The sequence below is a fragment of the Engystomops pustulosus genome, chromosome 1 (assembly GCF_040894005.1).
Source record: "Engystomops pustulosus chromosome 1, aEngPut4.maternal, whole genome shotgun sequence".
In the NCBI taxonomy this organism is placed as follows: Eukaryota; Metazoa; Chordata; class Amphibia; order Anura; family Leptodactylidae; genus Engystomops; species Engystomops pustulosus.
The window spans coordinates 30,571,408-30,589,804 of NC_092411.1; the positions used below are offsets into that span (position 1 = coordinate 30,571,408).

Sequence of the window (18,397 nt, forward strand, 5' to 3'; positions counted from 1 at the left end):
TTAAGGTTTACTTCTTCGTGAATTTGGTTCTTCTGACCAGTACACAGTTGTATACACACGGGATTGGTCTATAGAACTACATAATTATTCTCTTGTTTTTTAGACTTGAAATCCATTGAGTTGTATCCAGGGCATACAGTGTAGATTGGCCTATTCCCAGAGTGTGATTCATACCGTAGTCTGAAAGCATACAACTAAGCAACAGATAGGAGCTTTTAGACAATCCACGGTGCATCAGGGAATATCTCCGGCATAAACGTATTTTTAACTATACTAAAATATTCATAAGCATCCCATCTGTAGGAGTCAGAGCATCCACCATACTTTGATAACAATACTATTTGTTCTTGAAGATTCAGGTCAGAGCCACACAAACCTTTATGTTCTGTTTTTGCCTAAAGTCCCATCTCTTGTTCTTTGTTGTAGCATGGATCAGAGGCAAAAGGAAAGACCCTCCGACAATTGAGGTGAGTTTCCTGATGAGGATTACTTGTCCTTGTCCAAGACTCGTAGAAAAACTTCTCCAAAACTTTTTGTGTGTAACTTTTCTTTTGTATTGTTTGTATGTGTTTTGTTTTATTTAGTAAATGAGTGACTGGTACAGTGGGAGGGGCTACCCCTAAAATCTATAGTAGGGTGAGGAAAACCATAGGTGAGCATAGAACAGCTGTATGGTCAAGGTAGGCTTTTCTGAAGTGGTGGGTATCAAATAGCTTTTTGGATATTTTGATACAGGGGAACAGTCTGTGTTGGGGTCACAAGTTTTGAAGGAAACATAATGAATGTAATGTGAAAAGTAAAGGAGGAGGAACGTGATGTCAGCTACTGAATGGCCCATCCACAATCTTGGCCCTGAAATGCATTTGTGTGAGCTTGGACAAGTATGGAGGGGACAACCTTGTATGACATATGATCTAAATTGTGAACCTCCTTTGCAGTGGGTAGTTGGTAAAGGAATAGACAGAGATGAATTACACAGGCAATAAGTTAAGGTTGGGTCATAGGAGTGCGAGATTATTAGAAATATTTTCCCTAAAAGCAGTTGGCCACTAATCTTAAACTTTAACATATAATGGGGTCATGCATATAGTACTTACCCTAATAAGGTTTGCAGATTGGCATTGGGAGCCACGGGTCATTTGAGCCCCAGGCAGCAGGACTCACAACTTCCTGTGACTTCCCATGTCCTGCTGGGTTTTGGCGGATGGAGGAGGCCGCCTCCATCATAACCTCCTGCAATTCAGCAGGACACACCGCAAGAGGTCCAGAGTCCTGCTTCCTGGGGCGTCACATGACCCGCTGCTGTTTAAACTTTAGCAGGGAAAGTATTATCCGAGTGAACCTTTTAGGGTCTAACACTTGTTAAATTTTGGTATTAGTGGCCAACCCCTTTAAATTTAGACCTCAAAACCCACTGCTTTATCTGTACAACACCTTTTATCACATTGACTAGCTTTGCTAACGTATCCTCATTTGAGCAGTGCCCGCTTCATGGCTTGCTGTGGTACAGAGGAATATCCTTTTTGTCGTAGTCTGATTCCATTATTGCTACAACTACTGTTGTGACAGATTTTGTTTCAGAGGTGTAAAAAAAGAAAGCACTTATGGTAATTAGGAAAGTTTTTACTGAGATGTGTAAGTGGAAGAATAGAAAGCCATTCTTGTGTAAGAGTATACAGCACATGGAAAACGAAGGATCCGTACTCTCCCGCTGCGATTGTCTGTGGGATGTAAAACCGAAATCAATGATAACTTTTGTCAGACCTTCCCCAGCCGAGTAACATACCGGTAGATAGTTTAGAAAAAAATTACATACGGACTACAGCTACAATTAAACTGTGTCTCATACATGTTTGAGTAAGGCCCAGTTCACACCTGCACTGGGGTTTTCAGTTACACAATCCATTTTGGGGTAGTGGCGCAAGGTCTTCCATTACACATCTAATATTTGTAATGATAAAGAATACCATCTGCTGTATTATACTAATCTAAGCATAACTTGCTTTGTTCACATGTGCAAAAATTACCTCCTGGGGAAAGATAGATAACACTATCTGTGCCAACATTTAATAATTGAGAAGGTTTGGTATTATCGGCACCTAAATCATTTACGGATAATAGCAGGACTCTGTATTTAAATGCTTCTATTCACAAGATAAGGTAGGAGGCAATGATATTTATGGACCAATACAAGTAGAGACACAAAGTAGTACTATCTGTGCCAGTGTATTTATAGGGAGATATGAGAGCAGTGTTATCTCTGTCTATATTGACCGAGAGACCGTGCTTTGCCAACATCATTAGTCAGGAGAAATGCGAAACGGGAGATATAGGGGCTCATTTACTAAGGGTCCGAACGCTGCACTTTCGTCGGGTTTCCCGAATATTTCCGTTTTGCGCCGAATTGCCCCAGGATTTTGGTGCATGCGATCGGATTTTGCTGCATCGGTGCTGGCTTTTCACGCAACAGAAATCGAGGGGCGTGGCCGTCGGACAAAATGTGTCGCAAGATGCAGGAACTCGGGCGCACGATGTTAGTGAATCGCGGCAGACCCGAATCCTCGATGGACAACACACCGCGGGATCGCGACAGAATCGGGTAAGTAAATGTGCCCCATAGAGACCAGGAGGTGGTATGATCTGTGCTTACATCGTTTTATAGATTCTACAAATGTTTCTAGTAAGATAAAAAGGGATAATCCAACCAATTGTGCTGCTTTTAAAAGACCCAGTGTAACAGCTGGTTTGATGCACATCCAGTCTAAAGTGCATCCGAAACAAGCTATGATTTGTGCTTAAAATTACACATGCAACTTTAGAGAGTACCTCAAACTATCGAAAAAGGCCCATTTCTGTAATATGGTGTTGGTGGGTCAGAAAACCGAGGCTTTTGCTACGTGTTCTACATTGCTGTGTATTGTGCAGCTTTTTGTAGCCTTCATTACGTCACTTCTGACAGGTCTTGAAGTCAAGCCACCACCTGGGGCTCCTCCGCTCTATAGACATCATAATACACATTGGATATCAGTTCCCCAGCTTTATCGGGACAGTAAGAATATTAGAATTTGGTTATTTTTTGGGACCTGTTCTGAGGGACATTCATGTTAGTTAGTATAGGTCCTAACCAACCAACACCATCTTGCAGAAGAGGGTCTTTACAGATGGCTTGGGGTACTCTTCTGTCGGTGCAGGTGTAAGTTTAAACACCGATCATCCTTCTAGTAAGATTAACAAATGCTTTTTAACGAAAAACTTGCAATGTTCTCATGTAGTTTGTGCAATTAGTTTATCCCCAGTAGGGGAAGTGTTACAAGTCTCTTCATTGTTTGTGATGCCCCAACAGTTTACCAGGTTTTAAAACTTTTGGCGGTTTTTTTTTTTTTCTAATTGGGGTCTGTAGAAAGCTCTGTGAAAGTCTGCATTAATTATGCTCATATTTTAATCATGGCAGCTTCCTTTGCCTTCCCTAGCAGAGGTATAATAAATCATAGAGGACATTTCCATAATTACTTTTTACTCTTGATGAAAGTTATTCAGGAAAGTTCTACTTAACTTTCATCGTCCCCTGTCTCTTATTCGTATTTGGTCTCTTATGTCGCTAATAATAATTCATAATCTATTTACTTATGCAGCGGCTTCCTTTATATCCAGAGTTGGCGAGAAAATCCTGATGGCAGCGTTGGCAATGTCACGTTTCGAGTAGGGTGGATGAAGATTTAATGGGTTGTCTGGTCATGACAGACCATGGGTGAACAAAATTGGTCCAAGGGCTTCATTGTCCTACTGTCATACTGCTCAACTTTAAGGGCAGCATCCTAAATGCACCAACAACCACAGTACAGCACAAAATTCAACCACAGTACAGCACAAAATACCACCCCAGAAACTTTTTCCGGCTCCTCTTCTGCTCCCTGCACCACGCTGCAGCTCATTCACTTGATGTGCCCCTCTGTGTCCCGGGCTGGTTGTATGCAGTGGCATCAGGTCCCGGAGCAGGGCTGCACCAGGAGCAGTTGAGGACGACTTCTGCCCCTTGTGTCGCTCTGCTCTGTGTCCTTACCCTGATGTATACAACTAGTGTCAGGAGTTGAGGAACAGTAAACATTTCTCTGCTGCATTTACCGCTACCTGGCCTTCTGCACCAATGGTCTGCCATCAGTTATGGAAGAGCTTTTTGGACTCGGTATGAGCGTACCACAACCCTTCGCATGACAGGCGCCATGCGGTCGGTTGGCTGTGAGTTGTGCACCCCTCTTCTAGGCTTTTAGTTGAGATTAATGTGGCTGCACTTTATGTACATGCTCAGTAGTGAAGCTCCTCTGCTACAGATGAGAACAAGACACTGGGAAGGAATGTCCACATTTATCTCAGAATATACAAAAATGTGGCAAGAACTGCCATCAAGTCCATATGAAATGGGACCCACACCATGAGTACTAAATTATTTGCACAAAAACAGAGTGGTGTGTAACAAATGTCCACATATAAGCCAAAATATAGCTCAAAAATATACAATTTTTATTAAACAAAACACCATAAAAACACTTAAAAAAGGGCATGTACACATAACATGCTACATCAGGGTTTGGTTATGATAAAACCAAAAATATACCCCTCCACAATATCCCCATAACAATAAAGTTGCAACAGCAAAAAAGTGCTCATGGATCATGTATAAGCAGCAGTGCTATTGAAATAGATACATGCAGGTAATACATAAAGGCTGAAATAAGCCCGATATCCACAGAGTCATAATAGCACTGGTATGTGCTTCTATTACCTAATTGCTGGCCTGCAACAGGGGGTAGAGTGGGCTAGAGCCCCACGCGTATCGCCACGTCCGTGGCTTCCTCAGGGGTAATGAGGTGTTGCTAGTATGAAGGTATATATGCAAAAGTCGTTCAGCTGATCAGCCTATGGCAGTGTTTGATTAGTATGCACCTGTAATCACTGTTGCCGCTGCCACGAACCTCCCACGTCGTCCGCGCGGTCCCGCGCATGCGCAGCTACCCCTGCACCTCCACCTCCATTGCGGGGGAACTGCGCACGCGCGGGCCACACAGATCTCGCGAGAGTTGTGCTGCGATCGCGGCTCAGCGAGTAGGGCTAGCATCGATGCTCAGATTAACATGTAAAGGGAAGAAGGCTTTGGCATGAAAAGTGGCAAGTGCATTATCCGGACCTAGGGTTTGTCCTGAGTAAGATGGAATATTAAGTAAAACAGCTGGGTTTGCAAGGAGACCTTATATGTGACATATCAATACGCATATAGACATATAAAAAGGATAAAAGACAGCGCTGAGATCCACAATGAATTTCTCCTCTCTATGAGGCTACTACAGATTTTTAGCCATATTTGACATTGTCTTTCGATGTCTTCATCCTGTATAGGGAGAGCACAGAAAGGTAGGTACATGTTCACAAAGACATTTTCTTATGGAAGGTTACACATTCTGATGTAAAGCCGATGGTAGATTTATACCGCAATCTATAAAGCAAATGGCGTACAACAAATGGAAAAGTCTTCTAGCGCAGTAATGGGGATGTGCACGGGGAATAGAGCTTGTGATTCTGTAAAATAGCATTTGGAAACACTTTCCAGCGATTGTGAGAACATTAAAGATTGTAAATGATGTGCAATTAGGGGGTCCCCGGTGTTTACATAAATAGCGAGGATATTGCCATTCTTTATGGAATGAACACATTCGGCTTTGCACCTGCAGCCATTGTCTTACTAATATTTCTGTGGTGCACATATGACAGGAACCAAATATAGTTATTATTCTGTCTAGAGCTTTACATTTGCAGCTTGAAAAAAATGCCTCGGAACTTGCAAGGAAATTCACTTTTTTATAGAATCATTTTTTTCTCTTAAAGACGCTGATACAATTGGTTTTTCAGGCAGTAGTAGCTCAGGAAAGTGGGGCTCGGGCGTATGATGGCATTACTGCCCCAATGGCGGCCCTGCATAGACCAATCAAATAGTTAAAATCAGTGGATTGAATAATTTCTATGACCACCATAAAAGTATGGGTTCCTATTTTGTCTTGGTATATCCCAGGAAAAAATGTACTCTCTGAAAATCTTATTCTCTGAACTGAGAGGATGGAGTCATCTTTGTGTGGGTCTCTGGTGGCATCACATGAAGAGTCACGCATTTGCTACATCCAGTAGTTGTTGATATAGCAGGACCACGACTGTCGGCTGAACAGGAGCGCCACAACCAATGTTCCCCAGAGCTATACAGGCAGTCACCAACTTAAGGACATCCAACTTAGAGATGACCCCTAGTTACAGACGGACCTCCCTGCCCACTGTGAACTCTGGTGAAGCTCTCTGGATGCTTTACTTTACTCCCAGGCCACAATGATCCTTTTTCCCACAAAATCCTTGACGGCACAAAATTATTTTTAAATCTAATTGTCAGAGGGACAAAATAATATTTTTCTGGAGTTTACAATAATAAAATATACCAGTTCCGACTCGCATACAAATTCAACTTAAGTACAAACCCAAAAAAACCTACCTTGTACGTAACCCGGGGACTGCCTGTATGTATAAAAGTTTTATCCCGGACAACACCTGTAGGGCCTTGCCCATGCCATTCATTGTAATATGAATCCAAGACCAACATTTTTGGACTACAAAAATATTGATAAATGCATTTACATTTTTGTATGCAGCGCTCCAAAATTTTACCATTCTTTTTATGGCTCACTTCGGCCATGATCTTATCTGGAAAAAAAAAAGTTGAAAAGAATGATTAGGAATTAGACCAAATCTAGTAACTTGGATCTAACAAAGTGAAAGAGATAACAGGAGCCAACTGTTCAGCCGGCATATGCCAGAATACTTTGATGACACTGCCAAAAATTAGACAGCAATGTAGCTGGATATTGGCTGGCACAGTAGAGGGCTCGCAGAAATGTACCGTGTGTCAGATGTGATTTTGTCCGGAACTAGCGATGCGGTATTGCTTCCAAGAGCGGTCAGCGATCCCCGATAATTACATGCACGTGAACATTTGCACTGTATCTCTTTTCCTTTTATGCTCTACAAGGTGGCGCTATGTTACATTTCTAAAATTCAATATATTTTGGGAAACAATGAAACCCACCCCCCTCCTTCTAAAAATGGAACTTTATCTCTATAGATCTGGCACTTTGGATGACGAATAAATGAGGAATCTGAATTATAGAGCAGCGGAATACTATAGAAATAGATCAATCCCATACTTCTACATGACACATGACCTGCTCCGATGCCATGTTATTTACATATAATATATCCATGGAGAATAACCAATTTGGTTGTAACCTACGAATTTGTCTACCCCAAAATGTAATTGGCCATAAATAACTTTTAGGGTGACCATATTGTTCTACACTAAAGGAGTATTTCCACTGAGTCAAGATTCAACATTCTCCAATTGACTGTTATTAACATAAATACAGCGTGTCACAGATATAATTCCAACCTGTCTCTATCAGTCCTGGTGTGTACAATTTCTGTTGCCACGGGATCCAACCATAAATCTTTTGATTATGGTCAGGCTGGGCAGATTCTTCTGAATAGCTTCTACTGTCTGCACACTGCAGTGCTCCCTGCCTTCTACCCTCCCACGTGCATTACAAGACTAGCTCAGATACAGGCACTCCCTGCTGGCAAGGAGCAGTGTGCAGAAACTTGCTCTACAAGCTACAGATATGATAAGGTCTTTATCCAAGGGAGGGAGGCATAGCAGAGCTGACAGTGAGATGTAGTACAGCTGAAGTGTATCTTTCTATGTTCTATCCATCTCATCTCTGACCTGTCTCATCTATTTTTCTGTGTATCAGATACTAGTAGAATGTTCAGAAGTTAAATAAAAGTTTATATTAACCTTGTTCCCTGATAATCTAAGTACACTGTCAGCACACAGCATCTCACAGCACTAGATGGATTATAATGTGTCTGCTCAGAGAGTCCCCTCCTCACTCTGGAATGTTACAATTTATCATCACTGAGCGATAGGAGCACCAATAAAACAGAGTGCAATTGTAAAGTAAGGGGTTAAAAATATTTTGTAAACATCACTTGGGGATTAAAATTTTGAGTACTTTCTTTCATGAGCAAACACCTCATAAGGAGCTCATATGGAGGAATTTGAATGTCTGCCATTTTTTGACGCACCCCATATGTCTAGCAGAATCCCACTGATTGCAATAGTAGAGGGGCAGATACATTCAGCAGGCATTTACTCCAGTTTTTGGAACTTCTTTGGTGTATTTTGTATATCAGATTTATAACTCTGGTCAAACTAGTTTTAAGGACGATCACCACAGGATCCTGAACTACATCTGTAAGCTGAAGCCATGGTTGGTGGATTAGAAGTTTATAACTGCACTTATGGGCTAAACACCAGTGATGGTCACAAACCCTCCATGTGCTTCCGGGGACATCCTCTATACCCCAGCCATCCATGTTCTCCTCCATCCAGAGTGCTCTTCCTCTGTAGCCGATTGGATTATTCTCTTGGTATTATACATGGTGAGAGGATGAGTGGCTCCACTATAAGTGCTATTACCTACCGTAGCTATAATGTGTTATAGACCAGATGGGGTCCGATTGTGATTCCAGGCTTGGCATCCGAAAGATACTGGGACCAAAAATATTATCATTGGAACCGTAAGGAAGCTGATGTGTATGAGATACTCCTATACACATGACTGACACCCTGTATAATGATGTGAAACGCCCCTGCCAACGTGTAGGCTTGCGAATGAGGCCCTCCATCTGTAGGATCCCTCTAGAGGAGTCTGACCAGCTCACGTTTAGGGTAATACAGTCTATTAGAGTCAATTAGCAGTGGTAGATTCTGCCTGGACAGGCAAGGGTTAAAATCTATGTAATTCATGTTATCCAATGATGTTCCAATCTGTAAGCTGGAGTGTGATTGGAGAGTGAACACCACCTGACCAGGAAGTAACAAAACCCCTGGACAGGAAGTGACAAGTCCTCTTGAGGCCCAGCTCCTGACTGAGGAGCAGCTCTTGGAACCTAGCTCCTGACTGAAGAGCATCACCTTAGAGCACAAGCTCCTGCTACAGGCCTTGTAGGCCTCAGCTCTCAACATGGAACACACATTGAGAGAAGGAGACAGTGTGTCAGTGCACAGCTAGCACAGACACACAGAACACCCAGGACAAAGCTGCAGCTTCCATACCTGGACACAGCTACCTCCCAGCCTCCACCTACTACCAGGCTGGTGAATCTACTCCTGAGGATCACTCTCCATGACCACTTCCAGTAATCCGGACTTGCCTGCAAGAACCGTGAGTTACTTTTGCACAATGTTGGCTCCGTCTGGTCCCTGTATATGGCTGTACCATCAAGGGCTTCCCCATCCACTACCCAGGGACATATAATACGGACACTAAGCGGTTGCCCCAGGGAGATTCAGTACATCAGCCTCTCATCTACATTTGCTTGCACACACCACCTGCTGGAGACCTGCCAGGCTGTGGGACAGCCCTCCGATCCTCATACCAAGCACGGTGACACTAGCGTGCCTAGGCCGCAACCGCCAGCCACTCCGGTATTCTGGGCCCTGGCTGCATCCAGGCCCCAAGAAAAGGCTAGGACCCGGTGGGGGATGTTGCGTGTGTGAGATACTCCCATACACATGACTGACAGTCTGTATAATGAGTGCAAATGAGAGTAGTTCATGTAAAAATGTTCGAAAATAATTAAAACCCATAACTAGAAATAGTCAAAAGTCAATAGTGTCACATATTGAGTTATGATACATTGGCAACTTTGCAAGTTTTCCTACCTACAGAGAATGGAGAGATCTGTAATGTTTATTATTTGTACACATCAACTGTGAGAGACGCAATCTAAAGAAACATCCAGAAAATCAGATAGTATGATTTTAAAATGACTAGTAATTTATTGTATGAAATCCTTATTTGATACCATGGAAAAAGAGAACGTAATATTTGGTACTGAAACAAATAATAGAGGTTAGACGTTTCTTGAAGTTCTTCTAGTTTGCACTGTAGCAGAGAGTTTGGCCCAGTGCTCCAAACAGATCATTTCCAGGTCTTTCAGGTTTTAGGGCTGTTGCTGGGAAACATTGAGATTTAGCTCCCTCCAAAGATTTTCTATTGGGTTTAGGTTTGGAGACCTGCTAGACCACTCCATGACCTTGAAATGCTTCTTACAGAGCCACCCCTTAGTTCCCTGGCTGTGTGTTTTGGGTCCTTGTCATAAACAGCCATGATCCATCTTTAATTCTCTTACTGAGGAGGAGGTTTTTGGACAAAATCTTGCGATACTTGGGCGCCATCCATCCTCTCTTCAATACGGAGCAGTTGTCCTGTCTCCTTCACAGAAAAGCTTCCCTAAAGTATGATGGTTCCATCTCCATGCTTCATGGTTGGGACAGTGTTCTTGGGGTTGAACTCATCCTTCTTCTTCCATCTCCATGCTTCACGGTTGGGACGGTGTTCCTAGGGCTGAACCCATCCTTCTTCCTCCTACTATTGCAGTGGTGGAGTGAGCGGATTTGAAGACAAAAAAATTCGATTTTGGTCTCATCAGACCACATGACCTTCTCCTAGCCTCCACTGGATCATTCAGATGGCCAAACGGGCTTGGCTATGTGCTGGCATGAGCAGGGGGTACCATGCATGCCCCGCATGATTTTACTCCATGACAGCATGGCTGTTACTAATGATAATCTTTGATACTTTCTTCCCAGTTCATGTCAGTAGTTCTGTGCCGCATCCTGAACTTTCTTAGAATTATCCTTGCCTCACAAAGTGAGATCTTGCATAGCATCCCAGACTGAGAAAGATTGACGACACCTGGTGTGGTGGGGGTTTTTTTTTTTACATTTTTTAATAATTGTGACAAATTTTTAGACTTTTATTCTTGGCAGGTGAAAAACATGCAAAATCACCTGTGTATCAGATGGTTTCCCAGGTTGAAGCTGATGCCACATCAGGGCTTCCTAACACATGTAGGTGGACCAGTGAGCACATACTTGTCCTGTGTTGTAAAGGAATGTGCAACATTTTGTTGTTCTACAGCGCCCCCTAACCCCATATAACTAAGCAAAATACATACAGTTGGATTTATACGCTCTTTTAAATAAAACGAGTTGCCTACTTGTTTCCAAACCCCAAGGACTTTTCGACCCGATTTGATCCATATGACGATGGTGAAGAATACAGAAGGGAGCAGAGTCTAAAATGTGTTTTCAAAGGAACCGAATGCAGTAACATTTTAATTATTATAATTGATCAAAGAATGTTTGCTCCGAAATTGAATTTGAATGAATTAGTTCTGACGTTGATTTGGCAACTGTTTACATCTCCGCTGGCAGGAGCACAAAGGAAGCGCAGCTCATGGGAGAGAAATACTTGGATGGCCTTTGTTGTCCTGAGAAGATTCCCCACAGAGGCCTAAGTGCTACTCATTGCCTTTAAATAGCCGAGGGCTTGTAGTTTATGGCTGTATTTAGCTGGCCTTCCTTTCCGGCCCGACTTAGCTGCAGATATTAGATATTAAATGTTAAATGTGAATTCTACAAGTTATAAGTGGCGCTTTCTCTGTTTGTAGTGTCAGAATGGTTTCATGTTAGCCATTTTTTATAGCCGACTATGTGAACACTTTGAGTGGAGACGCTTAATAACGTAGCTATCTCTTCCTCTTCCACAGCAGGAAGTCCCAGCATGATCTCAAAATCATAATGGCAACTTCTACACTCAGCCTTTTGGCTTTGTCTGTATAAGTGAAGGGAACTCCCCATTGCAAGTCACTGGCAAACCCACACAAACCCAAACAAGCTTTTGTAATAATGTCTAATTCGTAAACCTCTACCAATGGAAAGTCTCCATACCCACCTCTTCAACTCAAACATATTAATAAGAGAATAACCACAAAGGTGCCCCAATGACTTACTGCTCCCTGCTGCGACACAGGTTTCAATGGTATTGGCATCCACAGTAGAGACGAGCAGACCTGATGTTCACGTTCGGCTGCACCACCCAAACATATTGCTAAATTGGCAAAACCGGAACAGCCAATTTATGCCCCTAACCACCATAGCAGCTAGACTCCCCTGGCCATATCCATGGCTGGATGCATGGGACGTCAATTTGCGGATTGGCTGTTCCAGCTCCAATCCAGCAAAAGTCCGGGTTGTGCAGCCGAACCCAAGGGTCTGGTCTGCTCTGCTCTAGTCTGAGGATACTGTATTTGGGTGCATCTTAAATCATAATGTCCCCTCCTACATCCTTTCTCTTTTCTCCACCTTATGTCTGATATTGGCTGCAGCAATCCATTCTAGCGCAATCCTGGCGCTGCTGGAGGAGGCCTTGAGTCCTGGCAGACTCTGTGCTGGGGCGATGGCCTGTGTGCCACTTTCAACACTAATCCACTATGGTGTACATGAAGCCGAGAATACAGCATTTCATTTGTGTTCATGTAGTTCCCTTGCTTGATTTTTTTTTTTTTTTTTTTTTTTTGGGGGGGGGGGGGGGGCGACATGTGGTGCTGATCTCCAGAGAAGAAATTGATGAGGTAGTTGCAATCCAAGTTGTCCAATCCTTCTCTCACCCAATATTTGCCATCAGGTTGGCCAACCCCCCCACCCATGAAAAAAAAAATCTACTGTATAGTTGGGGGCTTAGGAACTGCAGTATGTATTCAGATGTTATACTCTCAGAGCAGTAAAAAGGGTCAGAAGCATCAGAGGGACGTTTGTAATGAACCCACGGATTAACAATAGTCCATGATATGTGTCTAATTAGGCTCGAGGTGCAGCTTGCAGATTTCATGGAGCCGAATGTTATTAAAGGTGAAGTTTCTTGTTGGAACCAGAATCCTAAACATAAACTTTCTGCTTTTTATCTATTTCAGGAGATCCTTAAAAATGAACAGATAAGACAGGAAATAAGTGCCAAGGGGGAGGAGTCTCTGAAGATGGATGCTACGGCTACAGCTGGGGAAGAGGATCAACCAGTGAAAGTGCAGGTCAAAGGACACGCATCTGCCAGACTTTACGAAAAGCCAACGACGAGTGAAGAGCCATCCAGCACCGGTAACACATTCGAGCCCGGAACATGGAACCCGAAGAAAAAGTAGAAGACAAATACGGCTTGTAAGTCTACGTCAGCTCTTAGTTAGAGTCCACTCTTATGTTTGAGACCTAGAACTGCAGATATACACAATATACATTAAATATATGATAAACCGTTCTGTGCTGACCTAGAATTGCCTGAAGGCCTTACAATCCAATTATTATTTGATACAGCAGCACCATATGGATGGATGATATGGCGGCACAAGGGACGCCGACCCCTCCTGAGATTCTGTGTGTTGTTGTACAGGCTCCAAGTCTACGCGAGCGTCCATGTGTAATGTTGCCATGGAGACCATATGTGGATTCGGATCACCGACTTCCACTGTAACCTGTGGCTGGAGAGAAGCTGTAAACCTTGTACAACCCCATAAAGGAGTTTTATAAAAACATAAATGTATAAAACTGAAGAGGTTAATTGATGTATAAATAATAAAAACTCGAACCTTGTAATATCATGTGTCCCATTCCTTATTCAGTATTAGATATTGAGAGAACTTATTTCCAGCTTTTTTTATACTCTTTTAGGCAATTTCATAACTTTGCTCCGCTGTTTTGGCTTGGTGTGGATAGTTTCAACTTAACCCTGTCCTGTAGCTGGGGAGAGATTTTATAAATCCTGAAAGGAAATCTACCATTAAAATCCATCATGATAAACCAGGGACATTACTCATAGATCCAGGCACAGGGACTGTGGTGATCTTCTTATATTTATTATCCATGGCCTCCTTCCTTCTAAAATCATCTTTTAGGGGGGCGTGGCTTGGCGATGGCGGAGTGAGTCGCACTGACTGCGAGCTCCCGGCCATTCCCGCCAGACACCCGTAGCACAGAGCGCAGAGAGCCCCGATCACATCATGGTCCACAGGAGAGGACCGAGGAGGACCACGGCACCCCCAGCAGCTGACCCAGGAGCCATAACTAAATTCCTCAGGACAGCGGAGCTGCCTAAAGGACGCGGCGCACGAGGCTTCCAAGATGGCGACCGCGACCGCCCGTCATCCCCACACCGCAGCGCCATCCTCTCAGCAGGAGCTGAGTGAAGTGGAGGAGTCAGCCCCGCAGTCCCCGGGCACCACGGTGAGTGCCCCTTGAGAGGGGCATCATGAAGATTACCCCCCACTGTCGGGGAGCAGAGGAGAAGTGCCTCCATCCCAGGCCTCCCCTTCATTAACATGGCCTTCCACTCCTCACAGGGCCCTACCTCCCACCCCCACTGCAAGCCAGGGGGGCAATGTTTCCCCATCCCAGGGGGCAAGTGCCTCCCAACAAGAATGGGACTGGAAGGCTCATATACGTGCCATGCCTACCAGGCATGAAATCAATAACCTTTTTTCAAGGCTGGAGGAATCTCACAAAAGGGACATTGCTGGTTTGCAAAAAGAAATACATCACATTGGCCACAGGGTGGCAGAAGCGGAGTCTGCCCAGGAGAAAATTCTAGATCAATTGGACACTCACTCACAAGTTCTACAGGAGCATGCATCCCATATCTCTAGTATTTTGACACATCTGGAAGATATTGAGAACAGACACCGCCGTAACAATCTAAGGATTAGAGGCGTGAATGAAGACGTGGAACCATCTAAACTTGAGGAGTGGGCCCAAGCGTTTTTTGCAGAGATCTTGAACCAACCTTCTGCCTCTCCAATTGAACTGGATCGTATCCATCGCACACTGGGCCCTAAGCCGGCGGCTTCTGAGCGTCCTAGAGACATCCTATGCCGAGTCCATTTTTTCAAGGAAAAAGAGGAGATACTTCGCCGTGCAAGGGAGCTCAAGGACATCACGTTCCGTGGATCCAAAATTAACCCAGACCTAGCGAAGAGAACCCTTCAACTGCGGAGGGCCTTGCGTCCTCTATTGACGGAATTGCAATCCAGGGACATCCCGTATAGATGGGGCTACCCATTTCAACTGATCGCTAAGAAAAATGGGAAGTCGGCTGTCTTCAGATCCCTCGGAGACCTTCCGAAATTTCTGGGGACGTTCGAGCTGCCACAGATAGCCCTACCTGAGTGGCCTATAATCAACTCGGCCCCGGTTCAACCGCCGAGAGAGAAGTGGCAGGAAGCACGCAGAAGAGGCTCAGACCGAGCTACGAATCACTCTACCGGAACCTGAACGGTTTTTTTGTATACTTTTCTATTTGATAGGTGTTACCTGTTATACTTTCCTTACCATGCTGTTATAATCTTTTTTCACGTGGTTGTATAATAATACCTGTACTCCTCGATTTATCACAGGTTACGATACCTTTGGGAGTTTAGCAGGGGCTTTTATAGTCTTTAATTATTTGAAATTCTAACTCAGAAGCGCTTAGTATATTTTTTCTTGTATTATGAATACACTGTTTTTTGGCGGAGATGTGCCGGGAGACTCGCCCCCCATTGGTCTCCTCGTCTCCCCCTTAGGGTTGCGGTGCTGGACATCGCCTTGGCTTGTTATGCCTTTTCTTAGATCTACCAGGCCCACTAGGGGCCTGGGTTGTACATTTTCTCATGTATGTTATGTTTGTCATGTTTGTTTACCCCTTTCTTCCCTCCCCGTTCTTTCCTGGTCTAACCTCCTCCCTCCCCTCACTACATCGTTTATACATGATCTAAGCTCTCCTTTACCTAAACTATGGCGGTATTAACTTTCTGTACATATAATGCCAGGGGCCTAAATAAACCGGAGAAACGAAGCCAAATATTATATCGTCTCCATAAGAGACGAGTTCTGGTAGCAATGTTTCAAGAGACTCACTTTAACCGGTTAAGGACCGAGCCCTTTCCCGTTTTTTCATTTCCATTTTTCACTCCCCACCTTCAAAAATCTATAAGTTTTTTATTTTTACACGTAAAAAGCTATGTGATGGCTCGTTTTTTGCGTAACAAATTGCACTTCATAGTGATGGTATTAAATATTCCATGCCATGTACTGGGAAGCGGGAAAAAAATTCCAAATGCAGTGAAAATGGTGAAAAAACACATTTGTGTCGTATTCTTGTGGGCTTGGATATTACGGCTTTCACTTCACGCCACAAATGACACATCTAATTTATTCTTTGGGTCAGTACGATTACAGGGATACCAAATTTGTATAGGTTTTATAATGTTTTCATACATTTACAAAAATTAAAACCTCATGAACAAAAATTTTTTTTTTATTTTGCCGTCTTCTTGTGCTTATAACTTTTTCATACTTTGGCGTATGGAGTTGAGGGTGGTGTCATCTTTTGCGACTTTTGATGATGTTTTCAATGATATTATTTTTAGGACTGTACGACCTTTTGATCACTTTTTATAGAATTTTAAATTTTTTTTTAAATGGCAAAAAAGTGCCAGTTTTGACTTTGGACGCGATTTTCCGTTACGGGGTTAAACGCAGTGAAAAACCGTTACTATATTTTGATAGATCGGGCATTTTCGGACGCGGCGATACCTAATGTGTTTATGATTTTTACTGTTTATTTATATTTATATCAGTTCTAGGGAAAGGGGGGTGATTTGAATTTTTAGGTTTTTTTATTATAATTTTTTTTTTTAAACTTTTTTTTAATTTTTATTTTTACTATTTTTCAGACTCCCTAGGGTACTTTAACCCTAGGTTGTCTGATCGATCCTACCATATACTGCCATACTACAGTATGGCAGTATATGGGGATTTTACTCCTCATACATTACAATGTGCTGATAGCACATTGTAATGAATGGGTTAACTCGAAGTAGCTTCGGGTCTTCGTGAGACCCGAAGCTACCATGGCAACGGATCGCCGCTCCCCGATGACGTCACAGGGAGCGGCGATCCTCGGAAAGATGGCGGCGCCCATGCGCCGCCATCTGTTTGAAGCCGCCGGCAGCTTTGCCGGCGGCGTTCTGCAAGAAAACACCCGCGATCGGTGCCGGCACCGATCGCGGGTGTTACCGGTAAGCCTTTGCTGCAATATGCAGCAGAGACTTACCGGCTATGGAGAGGGCTCGACCCGCGAGCCCTCTCCATGCATCGGAACGCGACCGCCGCCGTGAATACACGGCGGGCGGTCGCGAACCGGTTAAAGTGGACAGCATCCCCATATTGCATAATAAGTATTACCCTGTATGGCACCACTGCCCCCACCCCTCTAGGAAGGCTTGTGGAGTTTCCATAGCTTTCCACGAGTCGTTCCATCCGACTATATTGGCCACGGAGATAGACACGGAAGGCCGTTACATATTTCTTAAAATTGACTTACTGGGAAATGTTTTCACACTTGCTAATGTTTATTTTCCAAACCAGGGCCAGGTGTCTTTTGGCTTGGGTGTTCTGAAAAAATTGGCTGTCTTTGCTGAAGGATCTGCATTGATTCTAGGAGGCGATTTCAACGTCCCTCTTGACCCTGCGCTGGACTCTTCCACAGGTAGGTCCTCACTTTCCCACCTGGCACTACGTAGGCTGAGACGCTCATTATTAAACCTTAAATGAGTAGATATGTGGAGGGTGCTTCACCCGGGAGTCAGAGATTATAGCCATCACTCTCAAGCACATAACAGCTATGGCCGCCTAGATTACCTCTTCGTATCACACCAACTGTTAGATCGGGGCCGTAAGAGTTCTATCGATTCCACCCTTTGGTCAGATCATGCCCCTGTGTACGGGTGGTTAGGCCACCTGGGCAAACGCACAAAGGAATTCTCCTGGAGATTAAATGACAACCTACTAAATGATGCCCTATGCGAAGCTGAGGTTCGGGGTGTAATCACGGACTTTATATCCTCAAGTCAGGCTCAACATCTTACAATGCCAGTTAGATGGGAGATTTTAAAGGGATCCATCCGAGGGGTGTTTATGGCACATGGGGCGCGACTTAAAAAGGAAAATTCTGCAAAACTGAGCTCCTTATTCTCAGAATTGGGTTCTAAAGAAACCGCTAATAAATCTTCCCCAACTGATCTTTTGAAGACGGAAATCTCAACTATTAGACACAAGATCCTCCAAATATTAGATCAAAAGAGCCTATGTTTTAGAGATAAAGTGAGAAAAGATTACTTCGAATATGGAGATAAATGCGGGAAATTGCTAGCCAAAACCCTACATCCTAGGACCCCTCAGGCACCAGTTATGTCCATATACTCACCTCAGGGCACCTTAGTTAACTCACCGAATGAGATTCTTCGGGAATTTAGTAACTTCTACACCGCTCTATATAATCTGGATGTTCCTGCTACTGATCCTGTCCGCTTCATGGAGGAGATCTCAGGTTATCTGGAATCTCATTTCCCAAGCTCTATTTCCCCAGAGGAAGCC

The 18,397-nt window shown here is 43.7% G+C and overlaps 1 protein-coding gene across 2 annotated transcripts in view; it reads left to right on the forward strand.

The window, feature by feature from the left end:
• Positions 1-13,582, forward strand: part of NDUFAF2 (NADH:ubiquinone oxidoreductase complex assembly factor 2) — a 56,609-nt gene extending 43,027 nt beyond the window's left edge. Inside the window, exons 3-5 of one of the 2 annotated variants that reach the window (XM_072136913.1) lie at positions 427-467; positions 12,910-13,150; positions 13,304-13,582. In XM_072136913.1, the coding sequence (XP_071993014.1) occupies positions 427-467; positions 12,910-13,134 (266 nt within the window). In that variant the 3' untranslated portion in view covers positions 13,135-13,150; positions 13,304-13,582. Of the gene's footprint in view, positions 1-426; positions 468-12,909 lie in introns of both variants that reach the window. The other variant, XM_072136902.1, reaches the window with a different exon arrangement.
• Positions 13,583-18,397: the final 4,815 nt, after the last annotated feature.